The sequence below is a fragment of the Bos taurus genome, chromosome 25 (assembly GCF_002263795.3).
Source record: "Bos taurus isolate L1 Dominette 01449 registration number 42190680 breed Hereford chromosome 25, ARS-UCD2.0, whole genome shotgun sequence".
Taxonomy (NCBI): Eukaryota; Metazoa; Chordata; class Mammalia; order Artiodactyla; family Bovidae; genus Bos; species Bos taurus.
This window is the reverse complement of record NC_037352.1, coordinates 35,625,025-35,639,650: the sequence shown is the minus strand read 5'-3', so window position 1 is coordinate 35,639,650 and position 14,626 is coordinate 35,625,025. Positions and strand designations below refer to the sequence as shown.

Here is a 14,626-nt window from a genome sequence, read left to right as displayed (position 1 = left end):
GTTTCCTTATGTTTATATTGTACTGTTGCATAGTGTGATTGTGTTGGTAATTATTTAAGTGTATACATTGGCAAGACTCATTGAGCTCTACATGTAAATTGATGATTTTCATTGTACATAAAGAAAGCTAATTTAAAAATATAAAACAATTTTAAAAATAAACAAAAGAAACTATAAAACAATAAATACTACAGTCACCTAAAGAAGGAGGAAGGAAGGGAAAGAGAGGGGAAGGAAACCACAACTTGGAAGTAACAGATACTGTGCAAGACGAAGAAAACTCTCTCACACACACACATCACACACACCACCACCACCAACCCCAGCAACAACAATAACAATACTGTCACTCACATCCTCAGAGAAGTAAACGATAAAAGGAACTCGTGAGTTAGCATCGTGGCAGCAGATTTGAAAAAAGCACAACAACTGAAAGTTTAAGTTAGAGGAAACCTCCCAGAAAGTAGTACAAAAAAAAAAAGATTAGATATAAAATTAGAAGACCATCTGGGAGATGCAACCACTGAATGATGGAAGTTCCAGATGGGAAAACGGAGAAAGCAGAGGAGAGAGAATCAACAAAATACTCCAGGAGGATTTCCCAACCCTGAGACGCACGTGTGTTAGACTGACAAGTAGACAAAAAGTACACGTACGCTATAACCACAGCTACGTCAGATATGTATAAATACATATACAGTTGTGTCAAATATACTCACGTGGACAGAGACCAGAGGAAATACACATAGGGAAAAAAAGGTATTTTGTTATAATGATGATATGAGTCTTTTAAATTTTATTTTAAATTATGCATATTTGTATAAATTAAGATCAAAAACCTTTGCCTTTAATCTCACCCCCAAAGTGCCTGCAGAAAAAGTCCAAACTTGCCTAATAAAAAGTCTATAATGGCTCCCCGATACCTTAAGGTCGTTCAGGATTCTCAACAAGAAATTGTGAAGTTTGTTCTGCCTGCATGCTCCCATCTCCTACCACGTCCCTCCACCCACCCACACTCCCATCTTATCAGAACACCCAGCAGCAGAGGCTTCTTGAGGAACCCCCAGCATCTGGCAGGAACTCCTCCTTCTCCCCAGGTCTCCATGGTAACACTTAACCACTCGGTTGTAAGCTGAGTTATCCCTTGATGTGGATGCCTGATTTCAAGCAGAAGAAACCAATTTCCTGGGGTCTGCTGCACACTGTAGGCACTTTAAACAATTGTTCAATGTTTGGGGTGAGGGAAGGGCAATCATTTTAATGCTGCTTCTTTCACGAAGCCTTCCTGATTCCCATACAACCACCACCACCACCTCCGCCATTCCAGGAGAAAGCAAACTTCCCTCTGTGCTGCCACAGCACTTGTGTGACCTTGGGTGATGTATTCTGTTACTCAGTTTCCTCATCTGTAAAATGGGGGCAAGAGTGCTACCTACCTCATGAGATTGCTGTGAGGATTAAATCAGGTTATGTTTGGTGCCTTAGGGGTAAAGAACTCACCTGCCAATGAAGGAGATGTGGGTTTGATCCCTGGGTCGGGAAGATCCCCTGGAGAAGGAAATGGCAACCCACTCCAAGGGTATCTTAGTTCCCCAACCAAAGATCGGACCCGTGCCCCCTGCAGTGGAAGCAGAGTCCTAACCACTGGACCACCAAGGATTATGAACTGCCCATGGGTGGGGAAACTATCTTGTTGATCTTTGTGTATTGCACATATGTATGGCATGCTGTCTAGCAGCTGTTGCTTTCATGTTTGCCTCTTCTGCAACCCCATGGATTGTAGCCCACCAGGCTCCTCTGTCCATGGGATTTCCCAGGCAAAAATACTGGAGTGGGTTGCCAGGCTCTCCTCCAGGGGATCTTCCAGACCCAGGGATCGAACCCACCCCGTTTCCTACACTGGCAGGTGGATTCTTTACCACTGAGCCACTAGGCAGCCATCCAGAAAATCTTCCTTGACTGTGCACAGACAAGCACACACAGGGTCTGTACGCATGTGCAGGTGTGTGTACACACACTTGGGGACACACGTGGTCAGTACGTTTCTCTGTGCTCATCATGGCTGACCGTCCAGTCTGCAGCATCCGGCCGTGATGACCGCCTCCCCCTTCCGGAGGTGCAGCATCCTGCAGCCAAGGCTTGTGAGACCTTCTCTCTCTTGGATTTCCACCTATGTCTCTGGAAGTACCCCTCAGCCTCTTCTCGCCCCAGGCCCTTCGCCCACTTGCCCATGAACGTGTTTTTTTAGTGCCATCTCAGCCCTGCTCTTCTCACTTTGGACTCTGCTGGGCGAACTTCATCAAAACCACAGATTCATTGGAAAAGTCCGGAAAAGTCACAAGCCCGGGTTATCACCTGCTGAGCCCTCTGTGCTGACCTCCAGGTCTGCAAAACCCTAAGGACTTCCTACTCTCCTGTCATCACCTGCACCAGCTTGTCACACCTGAGGCTCCCCACCTCCACCCCCCACCCTGCCCCTAGTGGAGCTGTGTCAGCTCAGACCCCTCCGTTTTCCACCTGGAAAACAAGCTCCCCTCTGTTCTCTTGGCTGACGCCAGAGTGAGTTCTCACCAGTTGTGTTTCTTCCTGAAATCCTGTCCCTGTGAATAAACGGATGCCCATCTGGGTAGCTGTGTGATGAATCAACTATGGCAAGGTGTTAACTGCAGAAACTAGGGGATAGACATGGGGGTGTTTGTTGCAATCTTTCGACTCCTTTGTGCTTCATAATTTCCAGAAGGTGTTGGGGGAAATATCCTTCAATGGCTTCTTTTGGCTTTGGGGATAAATCTCAGACTCTGTCATGTAGACCATAAGACTCTCTCTCATCCAGCCGCTGCTTCCTCGGTGACATCATCTGCTACTACTGACACGTCCCTTTACCACACATCGTTCCTTTTTTATTTTTTAACTTTTTTTTATTTTGTATTGGGGTATAGCCAATTAGCAATATTGTGATAACTTCAGGTGGACTGCAAAGGGCCTCAGCCATAAATATATACATATCTGTGCATGCGTGCTCAGTCATGTCCGATTCTTTGTGACCCCACGGACTGTGGCCCGCCAGGCTCCTCCGTCCATGGAATTCTCCAAGCAAGAGTACTGGAGAGGGTTGCTATTTCCCACTCCAGGTGTTCATCCCTGGAAGATAGAACCTGCATCTCCTGCATCTCCAGCATTGGCAGGTGGATTCTTTATCACTGCTCCATATGCATGTATCTGCTGCTGCTGCTGCTGCTAAGTCGCTTCAGTCGTGTCCGACTCTGTGCGACCCCAGAGACGGCAGCCCACCAGGCTCCCCCGTCCCTGGGATTCTCCAGGCAAGAACACTGAAACGGGTATACATGTATCTAATCTCTCCTAAACTTCCCTCCAATCCAGGCTGCCACATACCATTGAGTTCCCTATGCTATACAGTAGGACCTTGTTGGCTGTCCATTTTAAACATGGCAGTGTATACATGCGAGTGCTCAATCTCCCTATCTCTTCCCCCATCCTTCCCCCTGGCAACCGTAATTTCTCGAACAAACCATCCTGAATTACTTGGGACCCCCAGCAGAGTATGTGGTATTTCATTCGTCTGGGCCCACCTTGCTGTTCCCATTCCTGGAATCCCCTTCCCTGCGTTGTTCTCTGGCGATCCCCGACCCCTTCGCACTCTGGTGACTCATCTCAAGGGACACCTCCTCCAGGACCCCCTCCCGAATCTCAGCAGACAATTGTGGTAGAAGGGCCTCACCTAGGGCTGGATTTGCAAATATGCGGCAGCCCTGGAAGCCTGGCCCGAGGCCGGGGCTCTGGTTACCCTGCGTCTCCGAGAATCACCTAAGATCTCTCATTTCTTCCCTCAGAGGATACATCCTCAGGCAGCTGCCCTGCCCTTGCGACAGACACACTTAGCAGGCTGAGCAAATCCCGAGGCTCAAACGGACAGGCCGACCTCGCAGACTCCAGCCGCGAAAGCTGACCCAGCCCGCACGAAGCCCGGGAGCCTGCGGGCGGGGACTGTGCCCCGCCGATGGGGGAAGGCCCCCCCTGCGAGGAAGAGGTCCAGGCTGGGGAGGGAAGAGGGCGGGGCCTGCGGCCGTTCTAGTCCGTGTCCCGGGCCTGGGACGGAAGTTGCAGAAGTACAATTAGTTTCAGTTTTGTTTCTCTTTCAGGAGCCCGGCAACAGCCGCATCAGGGCCTCCGAGGGGTTGGTCGGGGAATCCCCCAGCTCTGGGTCCTGGAGCCCAAGCTAGGTAAGTAGGGGGCTTGGGGGGCGGCTGGAGGGAGAATTGGACTGGAGGGGGTGGGGGAAGGGAGACGGCTGGAGGAAGAGGAAGGGAAGGGAGGGGGACAGAGACCCAGAGGGCGGGAGCAGAGGGGAGGCTCCTCTCTCCGGGGCCAGAGAGCTGAGGTCTCCCTGGGAAGACCCCCTTCCCACTCTCTCAGCCCTGCCCGCCACCCCTCCCCCCGACCCAGCCCCTACTTTCTGGAAGTTTGGGGGAAACGCCCCAAGTTTCTTTATCAAGTATTTCACTGGCCACTGTGCCGGATGCTGGGGGCATTCACAGACGGAGCCTCACGTGACTCCGACCCTCCAGAGGCTCCTTGGAAAGGAGGAGGCCTCCAGCAGCGACACGGGCGGAAAGAAAAGGGCTGGGGGAGCCGGGGCTCGGACCCGGAGTCCGAGAAGCTGGACGGAAAGAGCCTGGCAGCCCCTTCCCCTCAGCAGCCCCTCTGACTTCTCCAGAGCCCATTGCGGGGCCGTAGGGGCAGGAAGTTGGGGGGCCCCCAGTTCCTGTGATGCTGCTGCGGCGGGGGAGGGGGGGCGGTCCGGGAGGCAGGTGTACCCGGCCCTGGGACTTGGGGCCCCGGCAATTGAAGCCAGTTGTTCCGCCCCACCTGCCAGGAGTCAAGGGGACTCTGCCCCACTGGACCCTCCGCTGTGTCCTCCCTGCCCCACCCCCGCCCGGGCAGCTCACACCCAGCACGGTCCCCAGGGTCTGTTCACACCAGACTCTCACCCCATGTGCCACAAGGCTTGTCAACGGCGGGGCAGGCGGGCAGGGGCACCCATCATTACCCCATGGGCTCTCTAAGGCCCGGCCTCTTGGTCTCTTCGGATCTCGCAGGGCCTGACTTGCGCGAAGGCAGCCTTTACTTTTCACATTTCTGAATGTCTGTACGGAGAAGGGAGGTGGTTCTTTAGCTCCAGAGACGACAAGAAAATTCCCAGCCATTCAGGTGAGATCCCAGACCTGGTGGGGCTTGAGTATGGGGCAGAGGTGGGAAGGCAGAGGACGGCCACTTCAGGAGTGCCCTCAACCTCTGCCCTCAACCTCTTGCTTGCAGAATGGTTTCCCAGGGCTCCTCACCATCCCTCCTGGAGGCCCTGAGCAGCGACTTCCTGGCCTGTAAAATCTGCCTGGAGCAACTGCGGGTGCCCAAAACGCTGCCCTGCCTGCACACCTACTGCCAGGACTGCCTAGCACAGCTGGCCGAGGGCAGCCGCCTCCGATGCCCCGAGTGCCGCGAGTCTGTGCCCGTGCCGCCTGCAGGCGTGGCCGCCTTCAAGACCAACTTCTTTGTCAACGGACTCCTGGATTTGGTGAAGGCCCGGGCCGGTGGCGACCTGCGGGCAGGGAAGCCGGCCTGTGCCCTGTGCCCCCTGATGGGGGGCGCCAGTGCCGGGGGGCCAGCCACCGCCCGCTGCCTGGACTGTGCCGACGACCTGTGCCAGGCCTGTGCCGACGGACACCGGTGCACCCGACAGACCCACAGCCATCGGGTGGTGGACCTGGTGGGCTACAGGGCGGGGTGGTACGACGAGGAGGCCCGGGAGCGCCAGGCGGCCCAGTGTCCCCAGCACCCGGGGGAGGCCCTGCGCTTCCTGTGCCAGCCGTGCTCCCAGCTGCTATGCCGAGAGTGTCGCCTGGACCCCCACCTGGACCACCCCTGCCTGCCCCTGGCTGAGGCTGTGCGTGCCCGGAGGCCCGGCCTCGAGGAGCTGCTGGCCGGCGTGGACAACAACCTGGCCGAGCTGGAGGCCACCCGGCTGGCTGAAAAGGAAGCCTTGGCCCGGCTGCGGGAGCAGGCGGCCAAGGTGGTCACACAGGTGGAGGAGGCGTCCGAGCGGGTCCTCAGGGCCCTCCTGGCCCAGAAGCAGGAGGTGCTTGGTCAGCTGCGGGCCCACGTGGAGGCTGCCGAGGAGGGTGCTCGGGAGCGCCTGGGGGAGCTGGAGGGCCAGGAGCAAGTGGCCAGGGAGGCGGCCGCCTTTGCCCGTCGGGTGCTTAGCCTGGGGCGTGAGGCTGAGATCCTCTCGCTGGAGGGGGCGATCGCCCAGCGGCTCCGGCAGCTGCAGGGCTGTCCCTGGGTGCCTGGGCCCGCTCCCTGCCAGCTGCCCCAGCTGGAACTGTATCCCGGGCTCCTGGACAAGAACTGCCACCTGCTGAGGCTTTCCTTTGAGGAGCAGCTGCCGCAGAAGGACAGCGGGAAGGATGGAGCCCGAAGCCAGGGAGGTGATGCAACACAGCCCCAGAGCAGGGATGGAGTTCAGACCCCAAATCAGGACAGAGCGCAGACACCCCAAGAGGACGAAGCTCAGCCCCTCAAGGCGGAGAGAGCTGAGACTCCCCAGGAAGATGGAGCCAAAACCCCGAAAGAGAGCAGAGCCCAGACACCCCAGGAAGATGGAGGAACCCAGGCCCGGGTGGGCAGCAGATCCAACAAGAAGAGGAAGTTCAAAGGCAGGCTCAAGTCCGTCTCCCGGGAGCCCAGCCCCGCCCCCGGGCCAAACCTAGAGGGCTCTGGCCTCCTCCCCAGGCCCATCTTTTTCTGCAGCTTCCCCACCCGGATGCCCGGGGACAAGCGCGCCCCCCGGATCACTGGGCTCTGTCCCTTTGGCTCCCGGGAGATCCTGGTGGCGGATGAGCAGAACAGGGCCCTAAAGCGCTTCTCTCTCAATGGCGACTACAGGGGCGCCGTGCCCGTGCCCGAGGGCTGCTCCCCATGCAGCGTGGCCGCCCTGCAGGACACCGTGGCCTTCTCAGCAGCCGCGCGGCTCTATCTCATCAACCACAATGGCGAGGTGCAGTGGCGCCGGGCGCTGAGCCTCTGCCAGGCCAGCCATGCTGTGGCCGCCATGCCGAGCGGGGACCGGGTGGCGGTCAGCGTGTCCGGCCACGTGGAGGTGTACAACATGGAAGGTAGCTTGGCCACGCGGTTCATCCCTGGGGGCAAGGCCAACCGGGGCCTGCGGGCACTGGTGTTCCTGACCACCAGCCCCCAGGGCCATTTTGTAGGGTCCGATTGGCAGCAGAATAGCTTGGTGGTCTGTGATGGGCTGGGTCAGGTGGTTGGGGAGTACCGGGGACCTGGCCTGCATGGCTGCCAGCCGGGTTCTGTGTCCGTGGATAAGAAAGGCTACATCTTTCTGACCCTTCGCGAGGTCAACAAGGTGGTGATCCTCGATCCGAAGGGCTCGCTGCTTGGCGACTTCCTGACGGCCTATCACGGCCTGGAAAAGCCCCGGGTGACCACCATGGTGGACGGCAGGTACCTGGTCGTGTCCCTCAGTAACGGCACCATCCACGTCTTTCGGGTCCGCCCTCTTGACAGTTAAAGGGCTGGGAGTGGGGATGGGACTGGGTGGGGGGGGGGGCAGGAAATGAAGGCGGGGAGAAGGCAGGCAGGGCCGCCCAGGAGATGTGGCGGCCAAGGGCATTTTCTCGGAGGGCAGGGGTTGACAGCTTTTCACAATTTGAAGTGCCAAACCCCTGTGCAGGTGCAGGGATAGGGACCAAGCAGGGTTGGCATGACCATAATTCTCAGAAGCAGAGGAGGAGGGGTTGGAGAGGTGCTGGGCATTAACGCCTCTTGCTTTTGAATTCGGGGAGGGGGGGGTGTGGTGACTGCCACTGCCGCTACCATAGAGTCTAGGTTTCCAAGATATGTAAACTAGTTCTGATTTGCGTTCTTCTTCAAAACCATTCCTGATGGGGTGGCCCGAGGAGAGGCCTGGGGAGGTGGGTAGAGATTGTCCTTGGAGCCAAGAAGGGCTCAGGTTATGTCGATTACGTACTTTGCAGAAGAGAGCTGAGAACCCGTTCTTCTCCAGCTGGAAGGGGACAGGCTAGGTTAGCAGGGGCCTGAGATTTTGAACCCGGCAGTCAGTGGCATCTTTCACCGCAGAGACGGAAGGGCTGAGGTCATTCATTGCCTTCAGCCACAGCCGGCACATTGCGGCTCCTCCTCCAACAGTAGCACCCCCCAGTGAAGAACAGGGTGGGCTTTGTGGGGGACCAAGTGCAGACACTACCCCAGGGCAGTGGATGTTCACCTTAAAGCCCCTGAAGAGAATGTGCTGTTAGAAAACGGAGCTGGTAGGGCTGGAGTCTAAAACGCAGCGCTTACCTGGGGCCTTCCCTCCAACTTCCCTCACCTCTCACCTCCAAGCCAGCCTGAGGTCAGACCTCTGTAGAATATAAAGTCTCTTCTGTTTTGATGTCTTAATACTTCCTGGAGTTTATTTTTAGCCCCTTCTTAGTTTCCCAGCACAACTCCTTTTGAGAAATTCTGGCTGAACTAAGGTGTTAAAGGCATTTTTGTCTGTATTGCTATTATGGGTGGGGAACACACCTAATCTAGAGGCCAGGTGTGGAACTCAGGGGCCAAACCAGTTGGAAGACCTGAGAAGTCAGTAGTGGGGCTGACATGGGCGGAGGAGTGGAAATTGCGTGGAGGGTTCGTGTCAGAAGTGAGCTGTAAACACGGGCCCTTGGCATGGGCCGTGGCAGTGCTGGAACTGAGGCGGCCATGGCTAGCCAGGGGCTGGTGAGAGATGACCAAAGGGAATCTTAATGTAAGGATCATGGACTGTGAGTGGTCATGGGTACCAGAGAGATTTTGGACAAGTCCAGATGGAAAGTACAGGACGTTAGGTGGAGGGAAAAGAAAATCTTTTTCCAGGGAGGTCGTTGATTTGTTTCATGAAGTGAAGGAGGAAATAATCAATGTCGAGTGGATGGATTCAATTACATAAAATTTTGAGATGTGTGCACAGCAAATAATAATGAAGATTAAAGGAAAAATCGACGAGGGGAGGAAATTACAAAGCGTTGATCTGAGAGCTGAGTCTCGAGGGTATACAGTGACTTAAAGAGATCTTCTTGGTCAAAGGACCAAGTAAGTTGGGTCCCCAGAAGGGAATCTACACAAGCCAGAACACATAAAATGAAAAATCAAATCAATCATTTGCATTCTTCAAAAAAATATTTTTGAAGCTATATCATGGGGAAATAGGCTCCTGGCATGATAAATGCTGCTTCCTGGAGATCGGTTTGGCAGGACTTGACAGGAGTCAAAGAAATGATTGTAAGATGAAGTTACTTCACATTGGGGAATACATTCTGGGAAAAGAACTGAAAAAGGAAAAGGATTTGCAGATAGGTATTTGTGACCACGCTGTATATTATAGTCATTGACAGGAAACAGCTCAGCTCTGGAAGGAATAGCCAAGTGGATTGTGGTCTAGCAGGACAGTGAGTTACTGCCTTCATGTATGACAACTATGAGAACTATTTAGATGATTTTGACTGATGCAATCATAAGCAAAAAAAAACTTTTGGATTTCTGATCACATCATTATAGCAGCAAGGTAAAAGCATGTCTGAATAGTTTACTGAGTGTAAACAGGTTCAAAATGTGTAAATAGTGACAGGGGAGGTTGGGTTCTTTTTGAGTTATTTCCTGCTGTTATTTATATATGCACATTTCTACTTCAGTTACTATTGTCCATTAAATAACATATATGCTTAACTGTTTACTGCAGAAAAATACACCTCTATAAATGATATTCAAGAATAACTCCTGGATTTGCAAATGAATGTCAGAATACATGAGACTGTTCTGGCGGGGGTAGGGGTAGAGCAGGAGCAAGGGGGAAAATCCTGGTGGGTCTGGACCCAGCAGGGAGGAAAGGCTAGCAGATCAGGGGCCTGTTTGGTGGCTGACCATGGAATGTGCCCTGGGAAGGATTGCAGTGGTCAGGCAGTCCCCACGGATGATCTGTCATTGCAGAACGTCCAGAGGCAAGAGACGGTCTTATTGAGTTCACCAACTCATTCAGACCAACTGGAAACCGAGTTGTGGTTCCATGGAACCAGGTGGTATAGGATGAGTTGCACGAGTGGGGAGACTGTGTCTGTCTTCTTTGGAGCCCTCTCTACAGAGTCAGCACAGTGACGGCTCCTAGTAGGTGCTCAGTAAACATCTGTGGAGTGAATTGGTGTCTAGTAAACAGTGGGACCCACCAAGGTGTCCAAAACCTTGGTTTGTGGGAAATCTCCAGTAGGGGGCACTGTGGACTCAGCCTATCGTAAGCCTTCAGGAGCGTGACTCAGCTCTGAGTCACAAAAGAGATGAAATCGGGGTGTCCTGCTTATGTGTCCTGGGGCGTTCTGGCCTCTAAGGGATAAATACCTTCAGGTTAGAACAGCAGTTTTGCAGAGCTGCATGGGAACCGTGTGCAGAGAGCCGGGCTGGTGGAATGGCTCCAGCCAGGAGGTGGGAATAGAGAACTTCAGAGGGGAAATACCACCTGGATACAGGAAGAGACTCCCACAGATGTTCTAAAGATGAAGCAGTTGCAGGGGACACCACGAGAGTCCTGGGAAGTCAGACGTGAGACAATTGGCAGAAGTACTGCGTTTTCCCGCTGCAGGGCTCGGTCGAGGTGGGAAAGCCACAGCCCTGGGGAAATGTGAGATGGATGGGAAGGATAGCACTGAGCATCATTTTGAAAGGAAAATCCCCAGCCTCCCAACTGTGACCTGGGAATCCTAACAAATCCTGGTGCCGAAAGCACCACCCAGCACTGGGACAAAGAGTTCTTGCTTCAACTACAGATGTTAAGAAATCAGGAACATCATGAAAGATATGACATCCCCCTCACACCCCCCGTATTGGACAGTGACAGTTAACTTGATCCATCATTCCTCTTCCTGTTTGGGACTTCCCAGATTGTGTACAAAAGGAGGATGCCATTTAGGTAGAGAAAAGGGAAGTAGAGAACCTCGTTCGTACTTTTGTGCCTAAAAGAGGAAATGAGTGAGGCAGCAGAGATCTGGGTTGAGTGCTGGCTTCCCTGGTGGCTCAGCTGGTGAAGAACCCACCTGCAATGTTGGAGACCTGGGTTCAATCCCTGGGTTGGGAAGATCCCCTGGAAAAGGAAAGGCTACCCACTCCAGGATTCTAGCCTGGAGAATTCCATGGCCTGTATAGCTCATGGAGTCGCAAAGAGTCGGACAGGACTGAGCGACTTTCACTTTCACCTTCTTCCAACTAAACAGCTGTGTGATATTGGTCGAGCTCCCTAACCTCTGTGGACCTGTTTCTACATCAGTAAAAGACCCATCATAATATCCACTGTGCCCACCTCACAGGGTTATCGTGAGGACTGGCTGAGAGGCGTGGAGAATTTTGTACACCCTCACAGCTCAAACTGGAGGTCTTAGGAAAAATTTTAACCAACTTGTGTTCATAGTACTGAGTTAATGCTTTTCTGTCAGGGTAAGCCTGAAAGGGGATGTGGTATGCATGTATTGTGAGGGAGGCTCGAGAATGTCTGGGAAGAGCTGTTACCTGCTTCTCTGTTGGAGGAGATTCTTCAGTTCTGCCTTCCAGCGTTTATTTGAAGAAGCCATTTGCTAAGACTCAACAGTGACCGTAGGTGCAGAAGGGACCGATGGCCATCTTGCTAAGGCTGAATTCTGCTCCTAAAAGCCAGCTGAGAATCAGGCTATACTAACCTGTATACTAACACGTAGAAGAAATGGCAAGAGTAGCCCAGTTTTGGTTTTTTTTGTAAGAGAAGATAACAATTTGGGAGGGATTCGCTCTCCTTTTGCCTTAGTCTTATTATTACTGTATCTATAAAGCCATTCATAGAATAATCTACAGAGATAATATTCCAGTGGGGCCGATGTCCAAAAGAGAAGTCAGAAAACTTCCAAGGAGGTTGATAAGGTTGGTGACCTGAGCTGGGCAGGATGTGGTAAGTGCGTACCAATATCAAGGTATTTTGATCATCTCTCCCAAGCTTCCCTGGTGGCTCAGCGGTGAAGAGTTCACTTCCTGGGTCAGGAAGACTCCCCTGGAGAAGGCAACGGCAGCCCACTCCAGTATTCTTTCCCAGGGAATCCCATGGACAGAGGAGCCTGGTGGGCTGCAGTCCATGAGGTCTCAAGTCGCTAAGACACAACTTAGCGACTACACCAGCACCCAGGAGGGTTAGCTGAGAACTAAAGCCACCTGGAAGTTAAGTGGGAGGTTGGACGCAGGCGCAGAGTTCTGTCTGGGGGAGAAAGTAGCCTTGGACTAACTGGGGCAGGGAGCTGTGAGAGACACTGCTCAAGAAGTTGTTCCCCACAGAAGGATCAGGTTCAGATGTAGGCTTAGAAAGATAGGTAACTTGACCAAAGGCAGCAGATCAAGCCAGCCCAACTGGTTCATGAATATAGTTCAATTACATGAATCCAGATGGGAACAGAAATAGATTTAGAGTGACTGGAAGGGTGGAGAAGGCTCAGCAGGGTCTGGCTGACCTCACCCAAAGCCTAGGTGAGGAATCTGGGACCAGGCAGAGAAGGGCTGTAAAGGCAATTGGGAAGTAGTTTGGGGAGGTTTGGGAAGGCAATCTGACTTCTCTTCGGAGGAAGTTTCGAGCTGACTGGGTTAGCAGCCAAGGGAGATGGGATTGAAAATGGAACTGGGGCCTCCGAACCCTTGGTGTCGGCTCAGCAAATATTTCTTAGTTGCCACTGGCCTGAAGAAGCTATGTTGTAAACTCTTTGATTCCTTTGATTGTGTACTTTATATTCCCCCCCCCCCCCGTTTCTTAATAAATTCCTTTGAAAAATGTGAACCTTTTCTCAGATGGTTCATGCGTGTGCGGAACGATCAACACCCAGGTAGGGAAGGGAATCAGATAGTATGGCCCTCCTGCTATAACTGCGAAGATGCTACCCGGAGCCCTTGGAGACAATCCAGGCGCAGGGTGATCGGCCCTGTCATCATCTGTGTTTCCCCCATCCTCGTCCCAGGCCACTCCTGCCTCTGTAGGACAGAGGGGCCCTCTAGGCAGAGGTCTGCATCTTCCAAGCTCACGTTTCGTGGGAGGGAGCCAGCAGGTGATCTGGCCCAGCAGGACCCCCGAAATTGTGTGTAAAGGAGGTGAATAGAGGGCGCAGGTCAGGGTGGCTGTGCCCATCACTGGTCTCTGCTTGTTTTCTGGTTTACGGGCTCCACCTGACCTGCTGCGCCTGTGATACCACGTTGGCCCCTGCCCGGCTGGGAGGTATCCAGGCTCTAGGAATATCCACCTACTGGCCAAACCTACCCACTCTGACCTGCTCTCCAAAGTCCCTCCAGGAGTCCCTGACCCTCCTCTCTGAGTCCTGAGCAGGAAGAAGGAAGTTCTCCGGTCCTTACTTGTAATTCACTCAACCTCTGTCCTCCCAGTCAAATGCAGGGATCAAATAGCAGTTACCGAGGGTTGCCTCCCTGCGCTTCACATCCATCGACTGCCAAAATGGAAGTGGCCACCACCAGCACTGTGTTAGAGACGCGGAACCCTAGACCTGGGAGGTTTGCTCATTACAAGCAGATTTTGTTTCTGACCCCAGAGCTTCCCTTTCAAGCAGCTCTGAATCCTAAGCCCATGTCGTTTCCTCGTTCGTTGATGAGAGAGCTGAACGAAACGAGATCCCAGGTTCTTCCCTGAGCTAACAGGCCAGGACCCATCCAGGTCCAGAATCTAGACACAGAAAGGGAAGCTTGGCAGTGCCCCGTCTTGTGCTCGTTGCCAGAGCACCCCTTCCCCCACTTGTCTGTTATGACAAGTGATAAGAGAATGCTCTAAGTGGCCCGGTTGGGAAGCAGGAGGTGGGGATGAGGGCCCACCACTGCTGCGGTGACAGCCTGAATAAGAATTCTGCAATTCATCATCTACTGACTCAGCCTGGCTCTGGACCGGCGCCTCTGTGAACCCTGGGGAGGGTGACTCAGCAGCTGAGGGGGCCGGGCGCGGGAGAGCCTGCGGGTCCGTGTGAGCGCTGAGTGTTGGGAGAACGGCTTGTTCTAGCTCCAAAGCCCCAAGGCGGATTGTCTGCGCCTGTGGTCAGAAACACGTGGCCTCAGTCCCCAGCCATGCAGCCGAGCCTCCTCCCTCAAACCTGGGTCTCTCCTCTGCACTGGAGAAGTCACCGCCCCAGAGGCGGCAGGCCCGTGGCCTCTGCTCATGGCCGTGGGCCTGTCTGCAAGTGGCCAGGCCGCAGACTCTGCAGGGTGGGGAAGTGGGGCCGTGTCACAGGCCAGGCACACAGCTGGACAGATGGTCACAGCATCATTCTTCATCACTGAGGTCGGGGGAGTAGGGCTCTGGCGTCTTGCTTTTGCTTCCGGGTCAACTCAGAAAATGTCTCTTCCTCTTCAGAAAGAGCAGCATCTATTTTCTCTGCCTTGAACCCTACATTAGGGACAGGCTCATTGGAAGAAAAGAGCCAAAGCAAGGAGCCAGCGATCAGGCCTCGAAACCCAGCGTGGAGGCCGGAGGTCCACGCGCAGGATGGCTGCATTCAGACCG

The 14,626-nt window shown here is 53.8% G+C and overlaps 1 protein-coding gene across 3 annotated transcripts; it reads left to right on the top strand.

Moving 5' to 3' along the window:
* The first annotated feature begins 4,073 nt into the window (after positions 1-4,073).
* On the top strand, positions 4,074-12,908 carry TRIM56 (tripartite motif containing 56). Of its 3 annotated transcripts, XM_024984831.2 has the most exons (3): positions 4,074-4,241; positions 5,118-5,229; positions 5,338-12,907. In XM_024984831.2, the coding sequence occupies exon 3, from the start codon at positions 5,339-5,341 to the stop codon at positions 7,604-7,606; it is 2,268 nt and encodes a 755-aa protein (XP_024840599.1). In that variant the 5' UTR covers positions 4,074-4,241; positions 5,118-5,229; position 5,338; the 3' UTR covers positions 7,607-12,907.
* Positions 12,909-14,626: the final 1,718 nt, after the last annotated feature.

Excerpts from the sequence above, each read along its gene's own strand:
- TRIM56 (XM_024984832.2), top strand. The coding sequence starts at position 5,339 with ATGGTTTCCCAGGGCTCCTCACCATCCCTCCTGGAGGCCCTGAGCAGC.